Here is an 18,099-nt window from a genome sequence, read left to right as displayed (position 1 = left end):
AACTGACCGTGAGGGCAGAGATGTGGAGCTTTACAAAATGACTCCCGTGTATTAGCTTTACCTTGAGAGAATGTGTGTACCTTGAACGGCTCACGCGCCAGGTGTCAAGGGAGTTTAGATATGAGGTGATGTGGCTGGCTGCAGAAGAGGAGCTTGTGTGCTTTGAATTATGATGATGTGAGAAATGTAATGAGTGCTTTGTACTTCCTGAACGGCAGTGATGAGGCACAATTAACTCGCTGCCATTAGCCATTAGATAGAGAAAGGGCAGATGAAATCAGAGCTGACACCCACACACAGGAGGAAGAGGAGCACGACAAAAAGAGGGAACGGCAAGCTAATGTGTCCAAATCACCCAGCCCGAAATGTGATCCACAACTTTGAAATGAGGTGAGATTAAACCTCATTGTCACTGCACAGAGAGCAAAGGGTGTTTTGGTATAAAAGCAGAGGGGGGAACAGTGAGGGATGAATGCGGACATATAAAATAATCCAGTATCACCAATATGTGCAAGGTGGAAAGGTCACTCTGGGCTTGGTCTGTGCGCTGTAAATTAACAGTGCACCTGAAAGAACATCATCCTGTAGTAGAAGTATCAATAACACAGCATAAAAAAATAACCCCATTACACATAAATGAACTGCAGGAAAAATCTCATTTGAGTAAAATGCAGGTTTTTTTTTTTTTTCCCATTTTTGCAGTGAATTTGGTCCCTCTTCCATATGAGTAGTGGGGAATATAATAGTAGTAGCAATAGTAGACTTAATATTTAAAGTACTTTCACACATGAAAATACTATTAGAATTTATGAATGTATTGTAATAAATTAACAAACTATTCAAACGTATCCGTGTAATCACCTTGAGCAGGCATAAACGTGCAGCTGATTTATTTTGTCTGTAATGGAAACTGGTCGACTGTTATTACTCTCAGTCAAACGTCTGGAGGGTAGATGAGGTACCAGCAACTTACTTGGTTAAACTCTTTAGCATGGTTGTCACGTGACTCGCACTCGTCAACCGCGTCTTTATTTATTTATTTTTTTTACAGACATATATTTGAAAGGTTTCCCAAATTTTGGTCTGCCAGGACTTATTTCTGCCAGAGAACCTTGTGAAAATGTAATGTTGTGAAAGAATCTATTTAGATTTTAACAATTCACTCTTAGTCTAACTGGGTAGTTTTGTTGAATAAACCTAACAGACCTGTTAAAACGAGAAATACAATAATAATAATATGAAAAACACCACGTACATTAAACTCGTGGTTTACCACGGGACTCGAACCCACCACGTACTGTCCTGCTCTAATTGACCGTTGTCAATGATCTGACCTCCTCAAGACTGTCTGGCAGAATAACTTCGGGTCAAAATCGCCCAAGTTATTCTCACGTACAGGCTAATCAAGTCAACAACATGTATGCCGGAAATAGTAGATAACTTTCAAAATAAAAGTACTAAATTGCCATACCTTGACAAAAAATGCCTTTAATATAACATTAATTTGACCGAATGGAGGAAATATGAAGCCTTATACATCAATTTAGTACAGAAAAGAGTGAATAAGAGAAGCCCTCAAGGTTTGCTTTGTTTCTTTAGCTTATTTAACCGAACTCGGGTCCTACGTGGCTGTCACATTAAAACACTGCAACGCATTAATTCAGCAAAAGGAGGACTACAAATCCTTCAGGTATCCACATGTATTAGCAGTCCCCTTTATCTGTAAATGTGTTTCAATATCTCTTTCGCGTATTGTGAAGGAAAAAAAGCAGCTTGACAATAGGAGGCACGATCATTCAGAAATGCAGAAATGTTCTCTTCCAAATTTTGAAAACAAAATACTGACTTTTTTAAATGAGAGTCGTAGTTGATGTGTGCTTCTAGTTTGTATTTTACTGTTTCTCCTGACACCGGAAGTGGTATTCCGGATTGGTTTAACCTTCACAGGTGTACGGCGGATCACCATGGGATGGAGCTGATTACGTTCGGCAGTTCGCTCACTGCTGGCGGTCGCACGGCTGCTCTTCCTCCCGGTTTATGTGATCTGTAGCGACGGTGACGACGAAAATGCGGTCGGTTCCGCCGTGTGGAGCGCGTGCCTGTCATCTCGACGTCAGATCGGTCATGTAGAGATCGATCGATCGATCGATCGCGTGTGCGGAGAGGGAAGTTCACCTCCAGCGACCCGGGGATCGAGGACGGCGGTTTACACATGAAAGGTAAGAAGTGGAGTTGCTTTGTCGCTGCAGTTAATATTGATACTATAATGTAAATTATTAAAAGATACAATTTAGGTTGTATTTTTGTTCGTTTAATACCTTTTTCTTTTCTTTTTTTTAAAAAAAAACGACATTTAATTCATTCTGATTAAGATTTCAATCCATCATTCCAACAAATTTCACGGGGGATTAAGTACTTTGGGCAAATCTAGATTAAACAAGTGCAGGTGTAACAAAGTGGACCCAGTTTGGAAGTCCTACAGCAGTAATTAACATTAAGACTGCGCTTTCACATCCTTCCAGTTCCACATGAATCCATACAACACACACTATGTCATTCTCACACACCCATATTTCTCTTTGTACGTCTAAAACGTGGAAGTTGACATATTCGTACCCTGTGTCTAGTTTTCTGTGTCTGTTTTAGCACTTTATGTATATATTGTTTCTTAATACTCACTTCCTTTCTTACTTTTGAGCTGCTTTAATATGGGTATTTCCAGCATTGTGAGATCATTAAATCGATCTGATCTGATCTGATCTGATCATCTGAGAGCGGGAGCGGTGGTAGGACCCCAGGGTTCAGCCCGCCTCCTAAAGCTGGCTGATGTGCTGGCCCAGTTCAACCTGTTCTCTCTGGTTCCTGGTGTTCCATGAGGGCTGGCAGGATGACTCTGCAGCTCTCTCCCATCATAATAACAGCACCACTCATTTCATCTACGCCAGGCTGAGGTCAAACCCCAGGGATCATTTATTGCCATGTTTCCAGTAGAGGTGTTAAAAATAAAGGCATAAAACTCATGGGCAGATTTAACGGCCCTGTCATAAATCCTGGGTAATGCCCCTGAATCTCTGTGATTGTGGTGTTGACTTAATTTAATGGTCATTGTGGAGGCTGCTCGCTCGCCTTATGTACCATAGCATCATTTCATAACAGTATACACTGACGCTAAACATAATTTACTCAAAACTGAAGAGCTGAAAATACAACTTGCTGTGTACGGTACCACCTGGGCAGTCTGTTAATCCATAAAAAACTTGTTTTCATTCAAAATGTGTAGTCAGAACCATTCGACGATATCGCAAAGCTGGACACTGTTACTGGAGCTGCCATGACATCGGATTGGAAAATAAAGTGCATCAAAGTTCTCGCTAACCAATAAGTAACGTTGAATTTGAGCTGTTGTGTCATCCATGGGTCAGGATGCAGTTTTCTGATACACTGGGATACGATATCAGTGTTAGGGGGGAAATATTATTGTGTTGATTTTATTGCTTGATCCTGTCGTTCAGACTTGGATTCCTAATATGCTTCCCATCCGATTCCTGAGTTTTGTTTGAGAACGTATCAGGAATGCTTGTCAGGACAACCCAGGTCAAACAGAATAGACGACAGTCTCCGATCTGACCGTTAAAATGAGTCCCCGAAGCGCAGCATCAATAATATATCGGAGAACAGATTTGGCTGATAACTGATATGTGACAATGGTGACATTATCTGCGCAAAAACAAATTTATATGAGATTAATATTTTGTCCATGCTTCAAACAACAACAACAACATAGAAACACATGAACTAATAGCTGCCGATACTGTTGTGTAGCTCCGGTTCCTCCTGTTTTGGCCATCCCATTTCTATGAGTTTAAACTGGCTCTTAAAGTAAAACCACTTTCTCCAACACATCCAATAAAACCCCGAACATTATAAAGCTCATAAAGGGAAGATTTGTTTGTTGTGCGCCACCTCATATTAAAACCTGTCAGTCATTTGGCGGCGGGCAGGTGTATGAGACTCACCGTGGATGCTAAATTAAAAACTAACGGCTGATTATGTCTTCACTTCATCCAGTGAACATCCAATACCTTTGAGAAATCAGTGTGCCAGATGCTCCCCCTGTCCTCTGATTTATTTTAGCTCTCGCTGTCAGTCAGAGGCAGTGCTTGCAGCCTCCCAGCTGCCGGTTACATAATGTGAGCTGAGGACTACCTCCATTTAGTGAGCGAGGGTGACTGGGGTGGGGTGGGATGGGGGCTCAGGGAGAATGGAGCACATACAATTCTGAAGGAGGCCAGATTACAATGTTACATAAGGGATATTTTCCTTCCACTTGGCTGGGATGGTGCAGATGATGGTGGTCTAGAAATAGGTCTGAGGAGAGACAGAGAGCTGCACACAGGGAGTTTAGCACTGGAGGACTACAAAAGCCTGTCAGTGGCACAGAGATGATCCAGCAGAGAGAAATATTTGCATTTGGTGCCGCGCAGGTTCTTCACCGGGAGTGCAGATGCAGATAATGGGCAACGGAGAGTATTACATTGAAGGACGTATCAGACTAATGCCTCCGAGGAGAGGTGGACGGGGAAATGTCTGACAGCCTTCCCTCCAATAGCCTCATCAGCAAAGTGCACTGTGGCATTACCAGCTTCATTAGCGTGCGTTGCTCATTTTGTGGATTTGTGAGACACAAAAATGGGTAGGTAGAGGTGTTAATTGTGTCTGAACGAGCAGCTCTATGAGAGGAACACATAATCACAGAGCGAATTCAAAGCCATTGTAATGAAACCCCTTTTATAAGACAGTTAAACTCTGTGGCCTCGATAACCCCAGCGCCTCATGACTGAATAGCACGCAGTTCTTTTCACAGGAAACGGCTGGTTACCTTATATTTATGGCAGCGATGTGACAGCGGTGGTATATGATACAAGCTGTGATGGCTTAGCCCGGATACCTTTCATCCATCACACGCAGTTTCAAATGAACTAGTCCTCACTACAATACATCACAAGAGCAGCAGAACATCCTCATCGCGTTGTTCAGTGGCGGTTGAAACAACGTTGTTCTCCTGGCCGCTGGCCATCAGTGATTTCAAAGCAGCAGCAGCAGCAGCAGCAGCAGACTGATAATGTTCTTGGTGTGATTTTGAATCATACAGCGATGCCTTTTGTCAGAGGTCCGAAAGGTGACTGCTTCATCTGAGAGAAGAACCCTTTTTTTTGGTCTTTTTTTGCTCTTGTCTAATAGCGTTTTCCCTCAATTGTTAAATAATGAAGGGAGTTAAATTGACACCCACTCTATAAAACCAGACGGCTCCTGGAGAGTGCATGCCTCAAGGTGAACTCCGCCTCGAGGATACACTCTCAGCATGTCTTACATCGCTGTACATCATGTGGAGACAACACCGTGTAATTTGGATACAAATGAAATGACGTGTGTTTCGGCAGGTTTACTTTCTGTGTCTGTAATTTGTCATCAGGCAAAAAAAACAAAACAAAAACCCCGCAAAATTTGTGTTTGTTTGTCATCATTACATTTCTGAGTTCCCTATCAGATTAATTGAAATAAATAACTTATGCGACTCAGGAGGAAACGTATCTTTCTTATTTGACAAGTCTTAAAAAACTCGTGATATTTAGATCTGCAGTCACGTGACGTAAACTTATGTCATCAATCTCTAGCCACGTGTTTGTATGAGCCTTGGTTTTCCAGGCGATTTGAAATCCTCCTTGGGATCAGTGAAGGTCACGTAAGGTCGTGACGGCTAGAATGTGAGCTGCTGCTGAAATCATCCAGTGTCCGCCACTTTTTGAAATATAGTATGTAAAAGCCCTGCAGCGGCTCACAGTTTTACAGGCTAATGAACGTCTTTTGCTAAAGGAACCTTCACTGGACTGGACTTTTTACATTGCTGTGTCTGTGGAAACATCGTAACGGGCCGCCGTGGAAATGCCTTTCTACCTTAATATCTGGTCCCATCAATGATTTGACTGAAGAAGACCGATGGCAAATCAAGCCTGACGCTGTTAATGCACGGTGCTTAGGGTCAGCCCGTCCCTCTTGAGGGTCGCAGCAGGGTGGATGAGACCTGAGGAGAGACGGCTGATTGATCAAGATGGTAGCAGATATTTGAAACCCGAAGCGGAGGCTCTGGCTGCCTGCATGCAGAGAGGGTTGTGTGTGTGCTGACTCTGCTGCTCTTCCATACTGCTGTTTTCATATGTATATGAGCCACTTGATGGCTCTATCTTATGGAAATAAACATGGACATGCATTTTCCCCTGCAGGCATGATGCTACGAGGCCACTGCTCATGATGGAGGAGGCTGCCAGCCAGCTCGAGAGAGACCATGTGCACAGCGTCTACAACAAGATTGCTCCTTACTTCAATGACAGCCGGTATAAAGCCTGGCCCAAGGTGCGACAGTTCCTACTGGACCTGCAGCCGGGGAGCATTGTCGCTGACATCGGTTGGTGTCACCTCTGCAAGTTCCTCCATCTTGCTAACCTCGACTCACTCCGTAATACGTCTAGTTGCTCTCTCCTCAAGGAGCAGGAAAGAGAATTTTGCATTTGATCAGTTCAACAATTATTCCCGATTAAACATTGGACTGTCTTGTCCTCGACAGGCTGTGGCAATGGCAAGTATCTCCACATCAACAAGGAGGTGTTCAAGCTGGGGTGTGATGTTTGTCGCCCCCTGGTGGACTCTGCTTGGAGCCAAGGACATGAGGTCCAGATGTGCGACGGGCTGCATTTGCCTTACAGAGATGGCTGCTTCGACGCTGTGCTCTCTATTGCAGGTAGTGGACATGCTGCATTATTCATACCTCCAACACAGCAGCAATAACTTATTCTGTATAGACGAAAGCCTCCACTTACCTCAAATTAAACAAATTCATGATAATGAATAGAAATGCACTCTGAAGCCCCAGACTGCCATTTCACCATTTAGTCGTAAATACAGATGAACTTACTGCTGCTTCTGGTTTTGCCTCCGTGTCTTAACGAAATACTTGCATATTGTTGATTTATAAAGTAGATGTCTGGTATTGAGTCAAGTGCAAAACACTGCTGAATTTGTGAGCGAGTCTTAGTTTGCCGTGTGCTGCTTTGCTGGATTTGAAAACAAGTCTGGGGCTCACTGACTAAATGGTCAAAACACTCATGCCTGAATGCTGCGGTGGTGTTTCAGCAGTTGCTTGGAGTGCAGTATGTAAAGGACGTTGCGCGTTGTTAAAGCGTGCAGAACAGCTCAAATAACAGAGGACATGGTGTGACAAGAAAAAAATCCGAGTTAAAGCAGATTCATGTCTTTCAACAAAAGAATGAAAGCTACTGTGTTACTGTGTTCCTTTGCCTTGAGAACCTGGAGTGTTCTATTCTATAACGTCTGTCCTTCCCTCACCTGATATGAGCCAGCGTATTTTTATTGTGAAGCCATTCAGAGGACATAATGAGTATTTGAGACTGCTGGTACTGAATGCAATATATCATAAATCAATAAATGTCTTTAACCGTCCTTTTAACCTCTGACAAATTACTGTTTTTGTCACAGTCATCCATCATTTGTCCACCAAAGAACGTCGTATCCGAGCAATAAAAGAGATGGCCCGTACCCTAAGAGTGGGGGGACGCATCATGATCTATGTGTGGGCCATGGAGCAGAAGCGTCGTAAATTTGAGAAGCAGGACATCTTCGTTCCCTGGAACCCCAACCCTTACCTACCCTCCACTTTTAAGCCCAGACAAAGGGCCACAGCACAGAGTGTGAGCGAAGCCATAGACAACACTGACAAGCACAGGAAGGTCAGAAGCACATCCTCAGTAGCCGACGAAGACACGCTAACCTGCAACACGCCGCAGCAGACCACGCAGAGACTATGGTTCTTTTCCAGGTCTCTGGATTCTGTGTTCGACTTCGGAAGCTTAGCCATCTCTCGGTCGTCCTCCAGAGACCTCAGCACTTTATTGCCCACTGGGGAAAATGAGGGGAATAAGACAGTCCACCGTGGGAGAGGACGAGGTCTCATCAAGCAGGTCTCCAGCTTTTTTTCTCCTCCGTCTGTGATCGGATCAGAGGAGGACGTCTTCGATTCGGTCACAGATCTGCACAAGGAGCAAAAAGATTCTGGAGGCGACAACAACACCTCGAACGGCACAGAGAACCAGAGCGTCTCTGTATCGCTGATGCAGGAGTGCGGTTCTCTGGCTCTGCCGGATCTCGTCCCGTTCCAGACGGAACATCTGAGGCCATCTGGAGAGCAAAGCGTCAGAGGACCAGAAGGAGGAGAGCCACAGGAAAGCACAGAGAGCCCTCAGGGGAGCAAGAGGCAGGTAGAAGGCTCCTGCCTAAGGTACTACCACGTCTTCAGGGAGGGGGAGCTGGCAGAGTTGATTAGGAGCCACGTCAAGGAGCTTCATGTCAAACAAATCTACTTTGATCATGCCAATTGGTGTGTAGTGGCTGAGAAGGTTCAGTGATGTAAAATGTGTTTTTAACTTATTTTAGTTTGCGTGGCATCTGCCTGACATTTTGGCTCTGAATCACACATTTCATTAGCACTGCATTCCAAGAGCTGTGGTGTATAAATCAAGCCTATACTCACATTTTTGAGGTTACAACACTCAACGAAAATTCTCCACCGCTCTAACAGTCGACTACTTTAAACATTTTTTATGATCTTTTAAATTTTTGCTAGTCCTGGACCTGTTTTTATAGAATTTATAATAAGTCGGATGCATGATTCATATACATTTTTACCAATACACTACCTTGACTTTTCAAAAGCAACACATACATTTTCATAAACAGCCATTTTACAAATTAAAAATAATCCAAGTCGTAGCTGTGTGTATTTAACTAAAATCACTGTTGAGCTGTATTGAAGTAAATATCCCGTCTATCTGACCCATCTCTTATCTAATTCAGCAAATTTCCAAGACTTTTCCAAAATGTTTTGGCTTTTTTTTTTCTTTTTTTTTTTTAATCTTTCAAAAATTTCCCAGGCCTGGAAAGTGCCGTTTTCATATTCCATTACTTTTCCAGGTTTTTCTTGACCCTGTGAACCCTGTCGACTGTAAATGCCAGCACTGGAGGACGCACATGTTCAAAGACAATTACTGTACACATACTACATTTTACAAGTATTTATGCCATGTGAGTACAACAAACTAACAAGCAGTATCCAGATATCCAGTCTGCTCTTTTAGCTGATATTTTTTTGTGTGTGTCAGTGACACTTCTCACTTTGAAGCTTTTTAAAGCTGCATTTCTCTCTTCCCTAACTTGTAGTACTAGCCAAAGAAGAGTGTGTGAGGCTAACTTATGCTCTTCCTTCCGCTCTTAAACTGTTTAGTCCGTTTACAGCAGAAAACGTTCTACTTAACACGTCGTGTCTGTGCATTTTTACAGCTGCATGTTCCTTAAACATTATGTGGCTTTGGTGGAACTTTCTGTGAACTGCTCATGTGTAATCTATCTCAACACTACTATAAGAAGAGCTTAAAAGTTGTACAGAATAGCCCCCGGAACATTCGTACCGTTCGCTTGTTGTTTTCCATGTTTAATCGTATTTCCAGTCTGTGATAATTGTCTGATGTTCCAAGTAACAAGCTGAATATTCCACTCGTATGTTTCAGCCAATCAACTGCCTCACATACTGTGAATAAACATTGCACTGTACCGTCGCTGCTTTGGTGTCAGCTAATGACATGAAATATGTGAAACTTGAAACTTACTGGTTATGTGTACACATTGTGCCAAGGAAGGTGCACACCCGTCAGTCCAGTCTGTGTGGACCAACTGCATTTGCTTTGAGGTGACACTGGTACTTAACTGTCTTTTGTGACTTGATGGAAATAGTTTGACTTGTCCTTGATTAAATATTTTTTTTGTTTGTTTTCGTTCATGAGGATTGTTGTATTTTCTTTATTGATTGACAACCACGTGGTATGAATCAGCAGCTGAGTGTTTATTAGTCATAGTTATAGACAGACCAGGAGGTAGCTAGCAGGTTGTGAGCGGCCTGATGTACATCCACAGATGCGCCACACAACACAGAATCACTGACAGTCTCACAGTGACCAACACTTCACTTCAGATGATCTACAGTAAGACATCCCTCCCTCCCTCCCTCCGGACCTCCCTCCTGGACGGTTCACTTTGACATCATAATGCTCAGAGACTTGATTTGAATCTTCCACTCCAAAGTTGAAAGGTTTTGCTGTCCCAGCCAAAAGTGTGTGTGTGTGTGTGTTTTTTTTTCCTTCCTGTGGTTGAGTATGAAGGGTTAATAAGGGTGTGTGTAGATAGTCTGGCATCTGAGGTCTGTCTTCACACTGATTGATGGAGCTGTGAATCTTCTCTGCTCTCTGGGATTATGGATGATGAAATGGGCCTGAGAGCAGGGTTTGCAACATCATGGGTATTGTCCAGGACAGTTCTGGAACCTTTTAAGAGGTCAAAATTTTCCTTTTGCTGTTTGCAGTCTATTCAAACAAGGTATTCTGAATACAGTTGTGTCCAAACACTGATGATGGCTATTGTTTTAGCTAACATGTTCAAGTTAAAAGGTCACCCAGGTTAACAGTGGGAGGTATCGATGTGCTCATTACATAATTCAGGTAATATTCAACAAGCAGATGTGTTGTCTATAGCAGGTACCTTGGTTAGAAGAACACAATTCACTCGTTCTTAAACATAAATACAGTTAACAGCTGCGGTGGGACTGTGATCAGGGCTGTCATCAGACCTGTGATCTTTACATCCCACACTCCTTCCAAACCTGAAACATGAAGAAATTATTCTTAAACCAGTAGTTGAAATACAACTGTATGCACAAGTGGAATTCAGCATCACGTACCTGAGTTGCTGCTCTGTGGACGATGGAGTGCCTGAGGGCCAGTTTGTCGATGTCCCTGGAGTATCCTCCTCCGATAACGGTGGCGACAGGGACGCCTCTGCTCACCACAGTCTTCATCACATAGAGATCTCTCTGGTACAACCCTAGGAGATGCTAAAGGTCATTCAGATGTCTCTGAACTATCTGCTGGTGAAGATATTTGTCCGACTGAAGCTCACCTTGGTCAGTCAGACGAAGTCTCCCGAGTTCATCTTCCCAGTGAGGGTCAACACCTGCATCATACAGGACCAGGTCTGGACGAAATGTCTCCAGCATCCAGGGGAGGTGTGCCTCAACTGTTGAGATCCACAGTTTTGGTATTCAAATAAAAAATGAGAGAACGGGGATCTGGATTGAGATTTGAGGGACTGATTGACACTATAGGGGTTCAGCAGTATTTCACTTATGCCTAAGGCTGACATGCCTGTGGAGAGATATGCCTCGTCTTCCAGTCCATCTTCCACGCTGATATCGAGGTCGCTCTGTTGTTTACGGAGCGGGAAGTTTTTCCCACAGTGCACTGAGAATGTAAACACACTTGGCTCCTCTTTAAAAATGAAAGCAGTACCGTCACCCTGTTGGATCCACAGGAAAGAAGCAAGTGTTGATCCATGAGAAAAGGACAATGTCACCTCACAAGATTTACAGGCAGTTAGCGTGTTCACTCTACCTGATGCACATCGAGATCCACAATCAGAACTTTCCTCCTGTGGAAGTCCAACAGGTATCTGGCTGCAACCGCTAAATCATTAAGCAGACAAAACCCTGAACCGTAGCTTGGAAAAGCATGATGGGTTCCTCCTGCTGTACTGCAGGCCAGACCCCTCTGCAGCGCTACTTCAGCCGCTAGAACTGTGCCACCTGTCAAAAAGAAAGACGGTTAACACTTCTGACAGAGTTGCTGCTATCACCTCCGCAAGAGACATTAGCTGCTCCTCTCACCTGTTTCATATCGACAGCGCCGCACTATGCCTTCACTCCAAGGGAAGCCTGTTCTCCTCTGCTCCTGCTCATTTATCGTACCATTTATGAAGTTTTTCAAGTATTCCTCAGTGTGCACACAACGCAGTAAATCTTTCGACGCAATGTCAGGTGCCCACACCTACTGTGAGAACAGAAACACACGGGAAAGTATGAGGGTATGGTTTCCAATGTTACGATGAATAGTAGTCCTTCAAATGCTGCTCCACTATTGTCTAGCTGTTGTTACCTCCACCGAGAATTATTTGGTTTGTCTGTAAGCAGGATAACTCAAAATAGTGTGGATCCTTTAAAATGATGTTTGGTTGGATGAGTTTGAGGAAATATGGTTTAGGTTTTGGACCTGATCTGATGCTCGACTAGTGCCATCAACAAAATGGTATTTTGCAGCACTGAATAATTAAGTATAGGATTCAGGTGGAATTAGAGTGATACTTCCATTTATCCATAGGATCGGATTTTATTCCCTACCCCTTTAGTTGGAAGCATTCAAATGTACACATATATTTTTCACCTGTGATATATTGCCATGCCATTATTAATATATTTATGAGGTAAAGCCACATCTGCAAAACTAACTTTTCCTCAATAATACACACTTTTCTGGTTCTATTGTCAGTGTCGTTTGCTGAAGCTGTTCAATAAAGGTTGGAAGAAAAAAAAAACTCATGTGTGAGCAATTAATTAAGTTAATAAGTGGTTAAAAAAAACAATGTCAGTCAAACCTTCCTTGAGGTAAATGATATACAGATGTTTAAATGCAACAGATAAATGTGAGAAAACGTTTTTTTATTGAGGATATCAGCGTATAACTGACCTGTTTCTCGGTGATTACTTGGTCCTTGATCAGAAAGTGCAACACCCGGGGGAACTTGGCCATTGGGAAGCGGTGGTTCTCCGGGAGGTCACACACATACTTGCTGTGATGAACTATCGGAAGACCGGGGGATTCATGTCTTACCTGTGAGGTGAAGGTCAGTAAACGGTTAATATGACAGAAAGTACAGGCGAAAAATGTGAAATATTTCACGAAAAAATATATACATATATTGTTCTTACAAGTTCGGCGTGAAAAAATCTGCGGATAGTGACGAGTTTTATCCGTGGCTTTTTAGTAAATATTTGTTTAATACAAGTCATTTCTCTGACTGTCAAAAATCCCAAATGATCATCAATGATATAACACTGGAATCTGCGGTTCAACGTTGTGCAACAAGACTGAAGCGTCCTGTTTGTTGACGGATGTTCGGCTGAGGAATCTGTCCCCTTTTGGCTATGCTACCACCTACTGTCATGGAGTGGAACTGCATGCTGATCTTCAGGGATGACGATGAATGCCTGATACACGGCGGCGTGATAGTTACAATTTTTTTTTTTAGAATCAGAGATGTTCTGCTTTCATCTCCCTATGAGGTCAAGTGACATAGAATATTTACAAAAAAATTATAAGCTGTGCGAACAGAATTAAGATAATCCAAATAAATTTGTATTGTTTCTGCAGAGACCCTTCCCTACAACTACGTAATTTTATAATCATAAAATTCATGATCAAAGACTTTCAGTAAATCAATTTGACCTTAAATAATGTTTGAACATATGTTTTTTTTTCATTTATCTTTGAATGTATAGGGAAATGATAAATTCAGTCATTATGCAACTACAACAGGAGCAGCTTCTCTGTATACCGTGGTTGTATAGTATATACTGTACATGTTATCTCCTCTATGACATTGATTTTTGCAATATTAGAGCTGTTTAAAGTTATTCCAAATTAATACCAAGCCTCCCATTTTTAATGTGGCATTTGTTGATAGAAGGGTCAGTGTAACTGAAAATATTAACAAGTAATCCTGTACTGAAACGTTGACATTTATATAATCTTATGCACTTGCTTTGACATTTGCTGTCAGCAGGTTTCAACCCACGTGAACTCCGATGGCGGAGTGATGGACTGGTGACTAATGTGTAACACGGAGTCCTCCTCCACCACCACCGTCAAAACAAGACTGCACATTTGATTGCTTGTGATGACAATATCTCAAGAGCCACTCACAGACAGGGGTACTATAGCCGTGCTGCAGTACATAAACCCTCATCGCAAAGATGAATGCATATGCAGCCTGTACTTTTTCATGGAAAATAATGATCTGAGTCATCCTCTGACTCATGTCATTGTGTGTGGCATCCATCAGGAGAACAGTACAGGCCTAGAGGCTTGACCCCAAAAGCGAGGGGATCTGGTGGCTCTGTTATATGCTGCCAAGGGGATTTAACTGACGTCATGTGGGTCCACTTGTCCCCTTTGCAGGAAGGGTCATTGCAAAGCATCCTCATCGGATTCCTGATAACTCATTTCTTTCCTGGTGGGAGAAGATTTCTTGCCTCTATCTATAGGTCACGAGGTTGATGAGGAGAATTATGATTCATTCGCTTCAACCTCCACAGTCAAACCAAATGAACACCTCTGGGAGATTTTAGATGAACACGTGAGACAGTGCTCTCCTCCATCAGCATCAAAACACCAAGTGAAATTAGGACGGACATTATTGAGAAGATTGGTGTTCATTGGTCTAGCAGAGTTCCAATTTAATATTCTCTTTTTTCACATAATTTAGCCTTCAACCTGCGTTCTTTCTAATCGAATCTAATATTTCAAATCAAACATGTTCTCATTGATATTTCTTGAGTATATGCAACTGATATATCGTTGGATATTCAACGCCCTTTTTGACAGAGATTATGCTTTGTGTTTGAGAGTTCAGATCTCTAATTCAAAGCCTGGCGAGCTGCATCTGTTCAAGCAATTAGTCCGATTCCTCATCGAGCTTAGTCTGACACAGTGGTTTAGATGCACACACACTTATACACCTGACTGAATGCTCCGTTTTGCTAGCTTTTGTTTTGTGATTAAATCTTTCTGCATTCAAAACCAGCAATTGTGGAAATACTGTCCTCAAATGTTCTTTTTTATATTTTTACCTTTCAGCTTCATTACAACATAACAAATGTATCAACACTACATTTCCACATATATGAGAAAGTTTTTTTTCTTTCTCGCCAGATTTTGGAGCATTTGTCTGTACCACATGTTAACACCCATCTCCTCCGTCCTCCTCTGCATCTGTCACACCCCCCCCCCCCCCCCCCCCCCGCAACGCTATAACATGATGTGGCTGAAAAGAATCCCAGTGGCAGACAACATTTATGGTGTCACACTGACATCACGTGAACCTCTCAGCCAGGAAGATCTTCTGCAAAAGAGTAAGTAAAATGGTCCAAACTTTTTTCCTCGACCTGGTGTATTTAGTTGCTTTACTTTTTCATGCCATGATCAGTTTTTGTTCTTTTATAAGTGCTTTATCTTTGATTTCCTGATTTTGTGGCTGGTTACTGCTTTCCATCTGTTTGTTTTCGATTGCTGTCAGGCAGCTTAAGGCACTGTCTGATGTGCTGTTGACTGTGGTGTTGTCCCATGAGTGCATGCGTGTGTATAAAGTGTTCAGTGGATAGGGATTAACACAACCCCCACTGGGAGGGGCTAGTGTACTCATAGTGCAGATAAGAAAAGTCTTGGCCGCAGGTGCAGAGCAGAAATCTCTTCGTAATACAGAGAGAAGATTAAAGAGTAAAATCAATTACTGGATTCAGTCTCTAGGCTTCTCAAATGGGGACAGGAGAAGGTGAAGAAGGGGAACGACATCAGTACCGCTGGACAAAAAGATTGTTCAGTTTTACTGGGCAGGTCGTCTCCTCTCACTGTATTGATTCGTTTGAGTTGATACGTGTAAATTGTCCCCTTTCAGATATTTTTGATACTTGGCACCAGCTTCTCTAGTCGTGATAACATACACATTCTGCTACATTGACATTCTAGCGTAACTTGTACAAGATTACTGATACAGGAGTGATTTATTATGCATTTTGATGTCCAGGTTGGATAGAAGTGTTCATTACCTCCTCCAAGGAAGTAAGGGTGATCGCTGGAGTTTGCCAGCAGGGTTATGCAAAAACTATACAGCCAGTTTTCGCCAAAACTTGGTAGAGGGGTGTAGCATGGTTCTATTGAAGAAGCCAGTAACTTTTCGGATAGTTCAGTTTGACATATTGTTGCAAAAAGATTGGGTTGTGCATATGTCACTTTGGCATACATGTTCCAAGTGCCCTCTAGTACAGGCTGCAGTCTTGTTCAAATCCGATTCAGTGAATCACTCCTGTAGCGTAGTCTGCCTCCATCCTGTTCATAGTCTGATACATCATATCAGTCCCGGCTTGTTCCATGCATTCAGCCACGCAGCAGAGGACCCAATATCCATGAGCACCTTTGACTGGAACACCAAAGTCCAGTTCATTTCCATACATTCAAAAGGCTGAACCCTTGTTAACCTTGTGATGATTTTCATTAACTCACAGAGTTCCTGCTCAGCTTTTACATTCTTTGAATTATGGTTTATGTTGGTTTGTGTAAATTGAAGCTAAATGCACTTCACTGGCACTGAAAACTGTTCTACTCAGATTTAAAATCCCAAATCTACCTTTTCTACTGGTCTAGGTATCTTGTTTCTGTAGCCTTGACATGACTTGAAAACAGAGTTGTGTAATCCATCAATGTACCCGTTTAAAGGTAAGTTTTGACTCACAGGCTCAGCTGAGCTGTGCAATGCAATGATAATGTAATACAGATGAAAGGTATGGGCTTGATGTTCAGTGTGATGAATCATAGGAGTCAAGTATCAGCCAAGAGCCTGCAAATTCATTTATATCTTTCACAGAAATCTACAAAGAACAACTAAAAAGCTTCTTTAAAATGTTTCGGAGAATATTGGAAAAGGTTTTGCATTCAGAAAAGTATTCAACACACAGAAAAGATCCTGTTTTGTTATTTTGCAGGGGTGAAAGAGAAACTGCAGCTGACAGTCAGCTGTGCTTCGGGGCAACTGTTTTCAGGGCATGCTGCGCTACATCTCATTCTTGGCAAACGCTAAATAGAAAACTGACAAGTGCTTTGCTGTCGCTGGGGGAAAATGAAAGCAGGTGGACTTTGAAGTTGTCTGAGCTGCAGATTTTGTTGTTTTGTCATAAATTAAAGGCAAATCAGCTAATAGGTCATCATTCTCGCTTTGACGGTAGCACTTAAGTTTACTCATCTGACGCATTCAAAAGACATTGGTCATAAATGTGACTCACACGTGAAGGGGATCAATTTAGTCCTGCGCAAACTGTATGTTTATCCAAATGAATAACCTGTCATCTCTGAAAAGTCCTGTCAGCTTGGCATGTTTTTTCACGTTTCTGGAAGCATACATGTTTGTTGTCTAACCACCGTGGAGGGGCTGGGTGAAGGGGTTGCATCAGACACTGGATTCAAGCATACCTGTCAATTACACAACGACACAATCTCGACATCGAGCCCGCAATCCCCCCCGTCCTCACCCTCCACCTCACAGCTCGGAGCGGAAGGAATTCGCTGGTTGATTGTGATAGCTGGCAGAGCGTGTTGCAGCAGGTGAGGACAGGGGTTGTTGTTGGACTGAATTAATTGGTGTGAATGCCGAAAGCATTTCTCCCGCAATTTTCAATGTAGGAATTCCATTCAAACATTAAAACTTTCAGAAAATTCAGAACATTCCCGTTGTTACTTTACTAAATCTTACGCTTCGAACTTTCCAAAATATTCCAAGTTTTCTACAATTATTTTTTTTCCTCATTCGAGTCATTGACAATTCAGAAATGTTCACATTTCCTCTTGCACCCTCAAGCCCTTCTAAATCATTGATACTTTCACGGAGAAACTCCACTCAGACGGAGGGCATAGATGTGTTAAGCGTTTTTGTTGATACTACATTTGATGAAAGTGACATCATTGCATACATTTGTAGTATTTCTTCTTGGTTAGGGGGTTAGGCAGCATCCTGATGTAGTTGTTAGCACTGTCTTCTCATAGAAAGAAGGTCCTGGGTTCGAATCTGCCGGCCTTTCTGTGTTGGGCCTGTGTCTGCGTGGGTTCTCTCCCGGTACTCTTTCTTCCTCCCACACGCCAAAATCTGATTGTGCGCTTCAGATAACAATGCAGGAAAAGAGAAGAGAAGAGCTGGATGTCGTGCTGCGTTCATTGTCTGACCGGGAGAGAATGATGCTTCAGGGAGAGAATTTGATGCTCAAGATGGATAAGGCTTTCATATCTATATTTCAATCAAGATCAGAGGAAAAAACATTTACCTATC

The 18,099-nt window shown here is 42.5% G+C and overlaps 3 protein-coding genes across 3 annotated transcripts in view; 2 read left to right on the top strand and 1 right to left on the bottom strand.

The window, feature by feature from the left end:
* The first annotated feature begins 1,947 nt into the window (after positions 1-1,947).
* On the top strand, positions 1,948-9,910 carry trmt9b (tRNA methyltransferase 9B). Its single transcript, XM_086216549.1, has 4 exons — positions 1,948-2,219; positions 6,282-6,463; positions 6,623-6,796; positions 7,552-9,910. The coding sequence occupies exons 2-4, from the start codon at positions 6,307-6,309 to the stop codon at positions 8,475-8,477; spliced, it is 1,257 nt and encodes a 418-aa protein (XP_086072675.1). The 5' UTR covers positions 1,948-2,219; positions 6,282-6,306; the 3' UTR covers positions 8,478-9,910.
* A 215-nt stretch (positions 9,911-10,125) lies between these two features.
* On the bottom strand, positions 10,126-13,134 carry hdac12 (histone deacetylase 12). The gene is made up of 8 exons (XM_086216550.1): positions 12,938-13,134; positions 12,696-12,839; positions 11,840-11,999; positions 11,568-11,758; positions 11,322-11,472; positions 11,077-11,193; positions 10,859-11,001; positions 10,126-10,780 (listed from the first exon to the last, which is right to left on the bottom strand). The coding sequence occupies exons 1-8, from the start codon at positions 13,016-13,018 to the stop codon at positions 10,757-10,759; spliced, it is 1,011 nt and encodes a 336-aa protein (XP_086072676.1). The 5' UTR covers positions 13,019-13,134; the 3' UTR covers positions 10,126-10,756.
* A 1,922-nt stretch (positions 13,135-15,056) lies between these two features.
* stard13b (StAR related lipid transfer domain containing 13b) overlaps positions 15,057-18,099 on the top strand; it is a 75,214-nt gene continuing 72,171 nt past the window's right edge. Inside the window, exon 1 of the mRNA XM_086216545.1 lies at positions 15,057-15,139. The gene's annotated coding sequence lies outside the window, so the exon portion shown is untranslated. The remainder of the gene's footprint in view (positions 15,140-18,099) is intronic.

The sequence above is a fragment of the Aulostomus chinensis genome, chromosome 10, assembly GCF_037954235.1.
Source record: "Aulostomus chinensis isolate RoL2024-O1b breed Wild chromosome 10, RoL_Achi_v1.0, whole genome shotgun sequence".
Classification (NCBI taxonomy): domain Eukaryota; kingdom Metazoa; phylum Chordata; class Actinopteri; order Syngnathiformes; family Aulostomidae; genus Aulostomus; species Aulostomus chinensis.
This window is presented reverse-complemented; position numbering and strand designations above follow the sequence as displayed.